Here is a 13,973-nt window from a genome sequence, read left to right on the forward strand (position 1 = left end):
CAGAGATCCCTTTTGAAGCTCTCCTGCCCAAGATCTCCCCCGCCTGAAAAACCCAGCAGAGGGTCCTAACGGCTGGAACGGGCCTGGGGGGTCTTGACATGAGACTTTCAAGAAGAGACTGGACCGCCGTTTGTCAGAAATGGTGTAGGGTCTCCTGCTTGGGCGTGGGGCGTTGGGCTAGATGACCTCCAGGGTCCCTTCCAGCTCTCTTAAGATTCTGTTATTCAGAAATTGTGGGAGCTTCATCCCTGGAGGCTTTCAAGAAGAGACTGGATCGCCGTTTGTCAGAAATGGTGTAGGGTCTCCTGCCTGGGCAGGGAGGGGTTGGACTAAATGACCTCCAAGGTCCCTTCAGACTCTGTTAATCTGTTAAGGATGGATTCTCATTGTTGATAGAGGTTGTGGAAGCTTCATCATCCCTGGAGGCTTTCAAGGAGAGACTGGACTGCCCTCTGTCAGAAATAGTGTAGGGTCACCCGCTTGGGTGGGTGGGGGTGGGGGGTTGGACTAGATGACCTCCAAGGTCCCTTCCAACTCCGATGATCTGTTATCTGTTAACTTATGATGGTTCGTTTACTGACCCTTCAAAGTTCACAACGGCACTGGAAAAAAAAAAGGGACTGGGGACCTTGCTTTCTCACACTTAACAATTATTGCAGCATCTCGGGGATCGCGTGGCCTCCGTCTCGTATCTATGGCCGTCAAATAGTTGCGTGACCCCCTTTTTGCGACCGTCGGATGAGCGAAGTCAAAGGGGAAACTAGATTTGCTTCATAACGCTGTAACTTAACCACTGCAGCGATTCAGTGAACGGCGTTGTAAAGGGGGCCCGAATTCACATTTAACAGCTGTCTTGTTTAGCAACGGAAGCTTTGGAGTCAGTTATGGTCGTATGTCAAGGACTAGCTGTAGTGTCCAACCTTCTCCCTCGAGGCAGGAGAATGGTTGTCCAGTCTGGGTTTTATTTTTTCTTGAAAACCTCCAAGGATGGAGCCCGTACAACTTCTAGTAGCAAGCAGTTCCACAGTTTAATTCAATTAATCCTTCCGTCATTCAAATTAAAAAATGATGCTTATTCAAAAGATTGCCTGGTATTGGACAAGAGAGAGTTACTTACTCAGTATTGATAGTCCTCGAGTTACGACCACAAGCGAGGCCCACATTTCTTTTGCTAAGTAAGTAGGCAGTTGTTAAGTGAAAATTTTTTAAAGCCTTGCTTTACAACCTTTTTTGCCACTGTTGTTAAGTGAAACACTGCCGCAGTGAAGCGAGTGACATTAAATGACTCTGTCTTCCCCATTGGCTTTGCTCGTCAGAAGGTAACAAAATGGATGCTACAACGGTCGTAAGTGTGAAAAACAGTTCTGGGTTTCTTTTTTTCAGCGGCCATTGTCACTTGGGTCACTAAACGAACCATTGTAAGTTGAGGACTCCTTGTATTTTTGCACAGCCAAAAATCAGGAAACTGCAGCCAGCCAAAATTGTGGTCTGACACATAATAGTCCTAGGCAGAAAAGGAGCTGCAGGTAGTCCTCATTTTACGACCAAAATGGAGACCTGATTTTCGTTGTTCACATGGTTATTAAGTGAATTGTGTCCAATTTTACGCCCATTTTTGGGCCAGGCTTCTTAAACAAATCGCTGCAGTTCAAGTTAGTTACACGGTCTTTAAGTGAATCAGGCAGTTATTCAGTGAATCCCTGTTTAAGTGAGTCACATGGTCGTTAAGCGAATGTGGCTTGTCACAAAAATGGATCACGTGACACTCCCCTGGGAACGCGGTGACCCGTCATAAATACGAGTCGGGTTAGGCCCCGCGTCCGAATTTTGATCACGTGACTTTAGGGAAATGGATAAGGATGGTTGTAACTGGAAGTCGCTTTCTCTGGGGCAGTCGCTAAAATGGATGGCCGTAAAGTCGAGGACGGCCCGCTCCAGTTTCTTGTGATATTTTTTTTTCCGACCCTTCGTGGCGGCCTAAATTGGCTTTTCGTGTCAAATTTTAATGCTCCCAGCCTCCATTTTGTATATTTCACGCTTTGTTTTTGTGGGTTTTATTGCTTTTTGCATGTCTGTGTGTGTTTGTGTGTGTCTCTGTGTGTCCCTGTGTGTGTGTGTGTGTGTGTGTGTGTGTGTGTGTGTGTGTGTGTGTGTGTGCATGCAACATTTCTGGGAGGGAGACGCCGGGCGGGCGGGGTCCTTCATTGCGATAAATAAATAAATGAAATGAAATGAGTCAAAAGAGAAAGAAGGATTTAGTTGACGAAACCATACTGGGGATGTTTTTTTGTAAAAGGGAAAAACGGAAGAGATATTTGTGGATGGAAGGGAGTCCAGCCCTCTTAAAACATGGCTGACTGGGGGTTCTGGGAGTCCAGCCCTCTTAAAACATGGCTGACTGGGGGTTCTGGGAGTCCAGCCATCTTAAAACATGGCTGACTGGGGGTTCTGGGAGTCCAGCCCTCTTAAAACATGGCTGACTGGGGGTTCTGGGAGTCCAGCCCTCTTAAAACATGGCTGACTGGGGGTTCTGGGAGTCCAGCCATCTTAAAACAAGGCTGACTGGGGGTTCTGGGAGTCCAGCCATCTTAAAACATGGCTGACTGGGGGGTTCTGGGAGTCCAGCCATCTTAAAACAAGGCTGACTGGGGGTTCTGGGAGTCCAGCCATCTTAAAACAAGGCTGTCTGGGGGGTTCTGGGAGTCCAGCCCTCTTAAAACATGGCTGACTGGGGGTTCTGGGAGTCCAGCCATCTTAAAACATGGCTGACTGGGGGGTTCTGGGAGTCCAGCCATCTTAAAACAAGGCTGACTGGGTGGTTCTGGGAGTCCAGCCATCTTAAAACAAGGCTGTCTGGGGGTTCTGGGAGTCCAGCCCTCTTAAAACATGGCTGACTGGGGGTTCTGGGAGTCCAGCCATCTTAAAACATGGCTGACTGGGGGTTCTGGGAGTCCAGCCATCTTAAAACAAGGCTGACTGGGGGTTCTGGGAGTCCAGCCATCTTAAAACAAGGCTGACTGGGGGTTCTGGGAGTCCAGCCCTCTTAAAACATGGCTGACTGGGGATTCTGGGAGTCCAGCCATCTTAAAACATGGCTGACTGGGGATTCTGGGAGTCCAGCCATCTTAAAACAAGGCTGACTGGGGGATTCTGGGAGTCCAGCCATCTTAAAACATGGCTGACTGGGGATTCTGGGAGTCCAGCCCTCTTAAAACGTGGCTGACTGGGGGATTCTGGGAGTCCAGCCATCTTAATACATGGCTGACTGGGGGATTCTGGGAGTCCAGCCATCTTAAAACAAGGCTGACTGGGGATTCTGGGAGTCCAGCCCTCTTAAAACATGGGCTGACTGGGGATTCTGGGAGTCCAGCCCTCTTAAAACATGGCTGACTGAGGGATTCTGGGAGTCCAGCCCTCTTAAATCATGGCTGACTGGCGGATTCTGGGAGTCCAGCCATCTTAATACATGGCTGACTGGGGGATTCTGGGAGTCCAGCCATCTTAATACATGGCTGACTGGGGATTCTGGGAGTCCAGCCATCTTAAAACAAGGATGACTGGGGATTCTGGGAGTCCAGCCATCTTAAAACATGGCTGACTGGGGATTCTGTGAGTCCAGCCATCTTAAACGTGGCTGACTGGGGGATTCTGGGAGTCCAGCCCTCTTAAAACATGGCTGACTGGGGATTCTGGGAGTCCAGCCCTCTTAAAACATGGCTGACTGGGGATTCTGGGAGTCCAGCCCTCTTAAAACATGGCTGACTGGGGTGTTCTGGGAGTCCAGCCATCTTAAAACATGGCTGACTGGGGATTCTGTGAGTCCAGCCATCTTAAAACATGGCTGACTGGGGATTCTGGGAGTCCAGCCCTCTTAAAACATGGCTGACTGGGGGATTCTGGGAGTCCAGCCATCTTAAAACATGGCTGACTGGGGGATTCTGTGAGTCCAGCCATCTTAAAACGTGGCTGACTGGGGGATTCTGGGAGTCCAGCCCTCTTAAAACATGGCTGACTGGGGGATTCTGGGAGTCCAGCCATCTTAATACATGGCTGACTGGGGGATTCTGGGAGTCCAGCCATCTTACAACAAGGCTGACTGGGGGATTCTGGGAGTCCAGCCCTCTTAAAACATGGCTGACTGGGGGATTCTGGGAGTCCAGCCCTCTTAAAACATGGCTGACTGGGGGATTCTGGGAGTCCAGCCATCTTAAAACATGGCTGACTGGGGGATTCTGGGAGTCCAGCCCTCTTAAAACATGGCTGACTGGGGATTCTGGGAGTCCAGCCATCTTAAAACAAGGCTGACTGGGGGATTCTGGGAGTCCAGCCATCTTAAAACAAGGCTGACTGGGTGATTCTGGGAGTCGAAGCCCACCCCTCTTAAATCCCACTGGCTGGGAAAGTCTGGGAGGACTGCTGGAAGAGAATATCTGTAGCTCCAATTTTGGGAGTTGAGGTCTCCAATCCTTAGCGGGTCTTGCATGAACTGGCATGGCGGGGGGGTTGACTAGATGTCCTTAAGTGACTTCAAAGTCCGATTCTGTGATGCAAATTACAGGAAATAAATAAAAAAGCATCCAGACGGTTTCTGGGGTGTTTTATGCCTCCTGAAGAGCCAAATCATCCCCTGTTTTCTTTTTTTTAGTATTTAGTATTTATTTGATTTGTCAATCGCTTACAAGATACAGGTATAAGAATAAACATAGTTTTGAATACACGAGATAGATACTTATAAGAAAAATAAAGAAGAAACAATAGGACAGGGACGGTAGGCACGATTTAAAAAACGTTAGCAGGGGGATTAAATTCCTTTTCGTTTGCAAACCTGCAGGGGCTCCTGTGGAAAAAGCCCCCTTAACCGTCAGCTAATGCCTCCCTTTCCCTGCCGGGGTGGGTGGGTGGGGTGGGAGGGGGTGCTGAGGGGGGAAAGAGGGGTGATGAGACAGCTGCCAGGGCCATCAGGAGGAAGACATTCCCCTTTTGGGTGGGTGGGGCTCTGGGGAAGTGTGTCAGTGTGCGGTACGAGCCTGCCCCATGTTTGCATTGAGCTGGGGAAACTTTACTGAGGGGGCTCCCACGCAGGGGAATTAGGGGTGGGGGCCGGATAGAGTCAGAAGGCCTGGTAAGGCGAGAAGGGAACAGGGTCCAAAAGAGACAAGTTGGAGACCCACACGGTGCCTGTTAAAAAAAAGCCACATTATACCATATTATAGAATATAGAATATAAATATAGAATGGAATGGAATACTGAATATGGAATACAAAACACAACATAGAAATAAAATACAATATAGGATATAGAATAGAATGGAATGGAATGGAATACAGAATATAGAATATAAAATATAGAGGATGGGATAGGATATACTGTAGAATAGAATAGAATAGAATAGAATAGAATAGAATAGAATAGAATAGAATAGAATAGAATAGAATAGAATAGAATAATGGAGTGAAGAAAGAATAGAATAGAATAGAATAGAATAGAAAAGAGAATAGAAAAGAATGGAATGGAATAGAATAGAAAAGAGAATAGAAAAGAATGGAATGGAATACAATAGAAGAGAAATGGAAAATAGAATAGAATTAACAGAATAGAAAATAGAATAGAACAGGAAAAGGATAGAATATAGAATAGAATAGAAAAGAGAATAGAATAGAAAATGGAATAAAATTAATAAAATAGAATTAATAGGATAGAATACAGAGAATAGAATAGGAAAGAATAAAATCAATAAAATGGAATTAATAGAATAGAATAGAATACAGAGAACAGAAAATAGAATAAAATTAATAGAATAGAATTAATAGAATAGAATAGAATAGAATAGAGTAGAAAAGAGAATAGAAAAGAGTAAAAGTATGGAATGGAATGGAATACAATAGAAGAGAAGAGAAATGGAAAATAGAATAGGATTAACAGAATAGAAAATAGAATAGAACAGAAAAAGGAAAAGGACAGAATATAGAATAGAATAGAAAAGAGAATAGAATAGAAAATGGAATAAAATTAATAAAATAGAATTAATAGGATAGAATACAGAGAATAGAATAGGAAAGAATAAAATCAATAAAATGGAATTAATAGAATAGAATAGAATACAGAGAACAGAAAATAGAATAAAATTAATAGAATAGAATTAATAGAATAGAATAGAATAGAATAGAGTAGAAAAGAGAATAGAAAAGAGTAAAAGTATGGAATGGAATGGAATACAGTAGAAGAGAAGAGAAATGGAAAATAGAATAGGATTAACAGAATAGAAAATAGAATAGAACAGAAAAAGGAAAAGGATAGAATATAGAATAGAATAGAAAAGAGAATAGAATAGAAAATGGAATAAAATTAATAAAATAGAATTAATAGAATAGAATACAGAGAATAGAATAGGAAAGAATAAAATCAATAAAATGGAATTAATAGAATAGAATGCAGAGAACAGAACAGAAAATAGAATAAAATTAATAGAATAGAATTAATAGAAAGAATAGGATAGGATAGAATAGAATAGAATAGAATATTGAAAACAGAACAGAGCGGAACACAATACTTTATTTAGTCAAGCGTGGTTAGCCACACCAGGAATTTGTCTCTGGTGCAGAAACACTCAGTGTATTTGCAAAACAATAGAGAAAATCATCACCACCATTTTCATTTGTGCAATCTCTGGTCAGACCACAGATCTACTTAAAAAAAAAAAGAAAGAAAGATTTTAGCCAGCGAGCCAAGCTGCATGCCTAAGCAGGAGAAGAATTGTTTAAAAATCTTTCTGTCAACCCATAAAATCTGACCTGGGCAACAAATCCTCGACTGATTTTTGGGCAGTTGCCCGTGTCCCTCCCACAGACGTGGCTTGTGCTTTCAGTCCAATCTGAGGTTTGTCTGTTCCTGTATCCCCGTAGCACCCCCTCCCCAGCCCCCGTCCCCCGATGGCGCCAGACGACGGGACCGAATGGCTTCTGCAGCTGCTGAGCGAAATCCAACTGGAGCAGTTTTACCTCAGGATCCGAGACGAGCTTCACGTCACCCGCCCGAGCCATTTCGACTACGTCAAGCCCGTCGACCTGGACCGCATCGGCCTGGGGCGCCCAGGTGAGGTGCAGGGAAGGCGGGAACAGGGGAGAATTGTGCAGGAGCACGGGGCAACTCTGCTCCGCGTGGACGCCTCTCGCGAAGACTTCCCAAGTTTATAGTCCTCATGAGGTGAAGGCGGGTGGGGGGTGGAGGTCGGGAATCAACCAGTGTAACGATCGGCTCATCAAGCCCGCAATTTGCGCTTTGTTTTTTAAAAAACGGCCATTTTCAGCTTTGAAATTCACCTTCGACTGCAGCCTCAGTGAGTAAAACAGCAGTGGCACAACCATCGCGCCGTGTGAATCAGCTGGGCTTCAAAACACGGAAATATAGGACAGACTAGGCGAACCTACGGCACGTGAGCACGCGCGCCCCAGCCAAAGTTACCAGCACTGCTCATGCGCGTGCCTCTCAGCTGATTTTTGGCCCGTTGGAGGCCATTTTCACCCTCCCGCAGCCTCGGGAGGCCGAAAAACAGGCCTTCTGGAAATACCGGAAGTGGCGAAACAGGCCCATTTTTCAGCCTCTCGAGGCTGCAGAGGCTTCCCTCCAGCCTCCGGGAGGACGAAAATGGCCTCCCCCGGGCTCCAGAGGCCCTCCGGAGGCTGAAAACAGGCACTTCTGGTACTTCCAGAAGGCCCGTTTTTCGGCCTCCTGAGGGTGCAGAGGCTTCTCGAGGAGCCTCCGGGAGGGCAAAAATGGCCTCCCGGACTCCGGAGGCTGAAAATGGGCACTTCCGGTATTTCCGGAAGGCCCGTTTTTCGGCCTCCCGAGGGTGCAGAGGCTCTCTTTGAGCCTCATATGGGCTGAAAATCAGCTGAGAGGTGCACACATGCAAAAGTATTGTGCGCGCATGTGCAAGGGGGTGCAGGCCGCATTGCATGTGGGCTGCCAGCACACGCGCTCTTTCGGCACACCACAACACAAAGGTTCACCATCACTGGACTAGGGAAGCGGCGGGTGGACGGGGCCAACGGATTGCTAGAACAACCAGTTCATGCGAACCGATCCAAACCGGCTGAATCCCCACCCTTGACGTGAAGGGAGAACAGACAGGGAGAGCGCGCGGTGCAAAAGGAGGATGAAACCGGACCTCAAAATCCTGTTGAAAATAAATAAATATATTGGGAGTCCTCGTCTGATGACTGTTGCTAAGCGAGGCAGAGGTTAAGGGAAACTTTTGGGCCCATTTTACAACCTTTCTGGCCGCTGTTGTTAAGCGAGTCACCGCCGCGGTTCAGCCCATCGCCGGGTAGTGAAGCGAATCCGGCGTCCCCCTGGGTTGGCAGACGGTCGCAAAAGGGGAATTGTATGACTCCCCGGAATCGTCGTAAGTATGAGTCAGTTGTCCGAATTTTTCAAGTGTGGAAAAGCGGTCCATGAGGCCACCTTTTTTCAGGGCCATTGTTAACTCTGAACAGTCGCTCAAGCCAAGGATCCCTGCAACGGAGGAGTCTGCTCCTAGACGCCATCTCTCACAAGACTTCCAAAGTTCCTAGTCCTCATGGGCACCCGAGAGAAAAAGCTGGGGACGGCGCCTGGTATCATATAATACAGGATGCTACAGGAGGTTCAAAATGGATGTGTGTCTATTTAAATTGAATATAAAGGCCTTCCCTTTTGCAAGAACTGTTATCAAGGGGACAAAAATAGGGGTCCCCGCCCCCTTCATTTGGCAACGTTGAAGACACCACTTGAGGCTTTCAAGAAGAGATTGGACGGCCATTTGTCAGAGTCGGGTCTTCTTCTTGGGCAGGAGGTTGGACTAGATGACCTCCCTTCCAACTCTGTTATTATTCTGTTACTCAAAAATTGTGGGAGCTTCATCCCTGGAGGCTTTCAAGAAGAGACTGGACTGCCCTCCGTCACAAATGGTGTAGGGTCTCCCTGCTTGGGAGGAGGGGGGTTGGACTAGATGACCTCCAAGGTCCCTTCCGACTCTGTTATTCTATATTCAGTGGAACAGAAGTTGCCTTCGGAAGTTGTGGGAGCTTCATCCCCGGAGGCTTGCAAGAAAAGGCTGGACTGCCATTCGTCAGAAATAGAGGGTTGGGCGGGGGTTGGACTAGATGACCTACAGGATCCCTTCCAACTCTGATTATCTGTTATCTATGGGCTTTCAATTCCCAGAGTTCCTCAGCCCGCAAAGATTTACCCAGAATTCAGCGCGGATAGGAGGACAAGAAGCCATGTCAATATAGACAACTTTAGCACATTTTTTTTTTCCATAGAGTAATTTTCTTAATAATAGATGGTGGGAATGCAGTAAATGTAATTTATATCTTGACTTCAGCAAAGTTGGGGGCGGGGAAAATGGCCGGCTGAGGAATTCTGGGAGTTGTAGTCCACAAGTTTTAAAGGGGCCAAGCTTGGAGACCACCCCGGACCTATAGAAAGGAATATTACATGCGAATCATTTCCAAGGGATCGCGAAGCCCCCTCCCCTTAAGTCGCCCTTGGAAGCAAAGGGGTCTTGCCGGCCACCATGGTTTGGGTTCGAATTTGATTTTCCCAGACTGAGGTAGCTTTTATCTTACAGGTCAGCGGCGGCTCGAAGAGGCCTTGAAACGCCGGAGGGGTCAAAGTCAGCGCCCCAAGTCCTGGGTTTATAAGGTGAGTGCGGGGACCCTCCCCTCAAAGGGACACGCCTGGGGGGGGCAGGTTTGGGGGCGGGCATGTTACGCGAGAGGAATTTCCTGCAGCCGTGGGGATCTGGCTGTTCCCTGGGGCAGGTTTGGAGAAGCGAAAAGAGGGGTGGGTTTATTTGGGAGTGGGCCGTTGGTGGGGGGTAGAAGTGACACCACAACTTGCCAAATAGAAGAGAATCTTTGTAGCTTTGAACTGCGGTGACCTGGGGTGGTTTGTCTGAGCCAGGTGGTTACCTTGCAGACGTTTCGTGACCCAGCTAGGGAACGTCATCAGTGCTAGAAGGAAGAGGGGGTTGTGGGGAAGAGGAGGAGGAAGAGGAGGCAGAGAGAGGAAGAAGAGGAGGAGGAGGAAGAATAGGAGGAGGAAGAAGGGGAGGAGGAGGAGAGGCAGGAGGAGGAAGAGGAAGAGGAGGAGGAGGAGAAAGGAGGAGGAGAAGAGGAAGAGGAGAGGTAGGAGAAGGAGGAAGAGGAGGAGGAGGAAGAAGAGGAGGAGGAGGGAGGAAGAAGAGGAGGAGGAGAAAGAAGAGGAGGAGGGGAGAAGAAGAGGAGGAGGGGAGAAGAAGAGGAGGAGGAGGAAGAAGAAGAGGAAGAGGAGGAGGAAGAGGAGGGAAGAAGAGGAGGAGGAGAGGCAGGAGGAGAAGGAGGAAGAGGAGGAGGAAGAGAAAGAAGAGGAGGAGGAGGAAGAGAAGGAGGAGGAAGAAGGGGAGGAGGAAGAAGAGAAAGAAGAGGAGGAGGAGGAGGAGGAGAAAGAGGAGGAGGAGGAAGAGGAGGGAAGAAGAGGAGGAGGAGAGACAGGAGGAGAAGGAGGAAGAGGAGGAGGAAGAAGGGGAGGAGGAAGAAGAGAAGGAGGAGGAGGAGGAAGAGGAGGAGGAGGAAGAGGAGGGAAGAAGAGGAGGAGGAGAGACAGGAGGAGAAGGAGGAAGAGGAGGAGGAAGAGAAAGAAGAGGAGGAGGAGGAGGAAGAGGAAAACTGTGGGGTCCTTGGTGCTTTCTGACCTTGGCTATTTTCTGGCCGACGTTTCATGACCCAACTGAGGAACATCATCATCGGTGCTAGAAATGCAAAACAACACAACACCCCTTCCTTTCTAGCAATGATGCTGTTCCCTACTTGGGTCAGGAGACGTCCGCAAGAAAAGAGCCAATCTCAGCCAGCCCGAAGACAACCCCCGCCCCTATACCCCTGTTGTGCCAGCGATGCACATCATGGCATCCATTTGCCACGGCGAATGAGCCAAAGCCCCCGCCACCCCCGGTCCCCTGTCATTTGGCGCTGTGACCTCACGACTGTGTCACATCCACCACGCATGGTGGCGGCCACCCACGACCGCGGTGTGGCCTTCCTTGCCTTTAAGACCTTCCGCCCATCGTCTTTTTGGCTGCACCTGCGGGGCACTAAAACACGCCTAGCTGGCTCGGCTCGGCTCCGTTGCCGACGAAAACATGCCTTTCCTGCCTGCGTTTGGGGAAGGAAGTGTAGAATGTGCTTATTACATTTTGTGCGTGATTATTGTGGTTGTTGTTGTTTTGGTTGCTGGGTTGTTTTTAATAGCCAGCCAGATGTCCAGACCGGCCTTTTCATCCACCTCTCCAATTCTTCCCAAACCCCCTAAGTCAGGCAGATGTGGCTCTTTGATGTGTTAAATAAAAGGTATCGTTGCAGAAATGGAAGGTGTGTTTTTATTTATTATAAGTTGCTTTCCAAGCCAGCCAGATGTTCAGACTGGGGTTTTTATTTTAATTTTGGTTCCCCTTCTCTGGTCCTTCCCAAACCCCCCTAAGTCAGGCAGATGTGGCTGTTCAGATGGTGTTAAACAGGGTAACTCTGTTATTGCAATGGGTTGCAAAGTCAGCCAGATGTTCCACCTGGAGTTGGCCTGTTTACCCACTTTCCCAAACTCCTAAGCTAGGCAGATGTGGCTAACAGATAACAGGTCATCAGAGTTGGGAAGGTACATTGTAAGGTCATCTAGTCCAACCCCCTGCCCAAGCAGGAGACCCTACACCATTTCTGACAGAGGGCAGTCCAGTCTCTTCTTGAAAGCATCCAGCTCCCACAACTTCTGAAGGCAACTTCTGTTCCATTGGTTGGTTGTTCTCCCTGTCAGAAAGTTTCTCCTTATTTGCAGGTTGAATCTGTCTTTGTTCAGTTTCCATCCATGATTCCTTGTCTGGCCTTTGGGTGCCTTGGAGAATAGCTTGACCCCTTCCTCCTCTCTGGGGAAGCCCTGCCCTCAACTATTGGAAGGCTGCTCTCCTGCCTCCCCTGGTCCTTTTGTTCCTTAAAATCAGATTAAAGTCAGATTAATAGAGTTGGAAGGGACCTTGTAGGTCATCTAGTCCAACCCCCATGCCCTCAAATATTGGAAGACGGTTCTCCTGTCTCCCCTGGTCCTTCTCTTCCCTAGACTAGCCAGGCCCGGTTCCTGCAACTGTTCTTCACATGTTTCTTCCTCCAGTCCCCTCATCCTCCTGATTGCTCTTCTCTGCACTCTTTCCAGAGTCTCAACATCCTTTTTTATAGTGTGATGACTAAACCTGGATGCAGTACTCCAGGTGTGGCCTTACTAAGGCTTTACAGAGTGGTATAAGTCCCTCCCTTGATCTTGATTGTATCCCTCTGTTAATACAATTTAGGATTGCATTAGCTTTTTTGGCGGCTGCGGCTGCACACGGCTGGCTCCTCTTTAGCTGGTTGTCCACTAAGACTCCAAGATCCCTCTCCCAGTTCCTGCTACTGAGCCTGATTTCACCCAGTCTATGTGTGTACTTGTGGGTTTTTCTTGCCTAAGTGTAGGACTTTCCTTTTCTCTACATTGAATTTAATTTTATTAGATACGGCCCAGTGTTCTAGTCTGTCAAGATCCCTCTGGATCTTGAGCCTGTCTTCTTGGGTGTTGGCTATTCCTGCCCGCTTAGTATCACCTGCAAATTTGGTAAATTTCCCTTCTATTCCCTCATCTAAGTCCTTAAGGAAGATACGGAAGAGTCCTGGGCCTAAGAGGGAACCTTGTGGCACCCCACTGCTTACTTCCCTCCAGGTAGACTTGGACCCATTAAGGACTACTCGTTGAGTAGCGTTTGCCAGCCGGTTGCGAGTCCGTCGAGTGGTAATGACTGTCTGATGACGTTAAGGGAGGGAAGCTCTGTTATTATGGCCAGTTGCAAAACCAGCCAGATGTTGAGACTGGATCTGGCCTGTTTCCCCCACCCCTGGAGTCTTTCCCAAACATCTGGGAGAGACAAGACGTTTGGCGGTGGGGTTGAAGGACCCCCTGGAGGGTGTCGGCTCTTCCAACCCCGAGCCGCCTTTTTGCAATTGACCGATGCTGAATTTGGTCAATGCCGACGGCGTTCAAGGGATGTTCCCAGATGTTTGGGACTCGCCCCCAAGGGGCCTCTCACTATTATGGGTCATTGCACGCTGAGCCAGATGTTCAGGCTGGATGCGGCATTTTTTGGACTGCCTATGGAGTCCCCTCCCAAACACCTAAGATGGGCCGGTGTGGCTCAAAAGCTGCATTATTATTATTATAGGTGGTTTTCCAAACCATCCAGATGTTGAGACTGGATTTGGGCTTTTTCTCCCCCTCCCCAGTCCTTCCCGAGGACCCAGGAGAGACAAATGTGGAAGTCTGATGGGGTTAAAGGTCTCCTGGTGAGACGTCAGCGGTTCCAAGTCAAGTTGCCTTTTCTTTTCTTTCTTTCTTTCTTTCTCTTTCTTTCTTTCCCTCTCTCTTTCCTCCCTCCCTCCCTCCCTCCTTCCTTCTTTCCTTCCTTCCTTTTCTCCATCCCTTCCCTTTCCCCCCTTCCTTCTTTCCTTTAAACACACTTGGCCAATAAACAATTCATTCATTCATTCATTCATTCTCCATTCCCTCCTTCTATTGTTTCTTTCTTTTTTCTTATTCATATCCATTTCATGACCATTTCATAACCATGTTTATACTTATACTGTCCCTGTCCTATTGTTTCTTTATATTTTTCTTACATGTATCCATGTATTCATAACTATGTTAATACTTATACCATCCCTGTCCTATCGTTTCTTTTTATTTTTCTTATATGTATCCATGTATTCATAACTATGTTTATACATATACCGTCCTTGTCCTATTGTTTCTTTTATTTTTTATTTTTATATGTATCCATGTATTCATAACCATGTTTATACTTACACCGTCCCTGTCCTATTCTTTCTTTTTATTTTTCTTACGTGTATCCATGTATTCATAACCGTGTTTATACTTA

General features: G+C 47.5%; 1 protein-coding gene across 1 annotated transcript in view; it reads left to right on the forward strand.

The window, feature by feature from the left end:
- Positions 1-13,973, forward strand: part of TNK1 (tyrosine kinase non receptor 1) — a 34,320-nt gene that overhangs the window by 2,489 nt on the left and 17,858 nt on the right. Inside the window, 2 exon segments of the mRNA XM_087916451.1 lie at positions 6,904-7,093; positions 9,615-9,688. Of these exon segments, the coding sequence (XP_087772577.1) occupies positions 6,931-7,093; positions 9,615-9,688 (237 nt within the window). The 5' untranslated portion in view covers positions 6,904-6,930.

This window comes from Pseudonaja textilis, chromosome Z (assembly GCF_049901715.1).
Source record: "Pseudonaja textilis isolate UNSWEBS1 chromosome Z, rPseTex1.2, whole genome shotgun sequence".
NCBI lineage: Eukaryota > Metazoa > Chordata > Lepidosauria > Squamata > Elapidae > Pseudonaja > Pseudonaja textilis.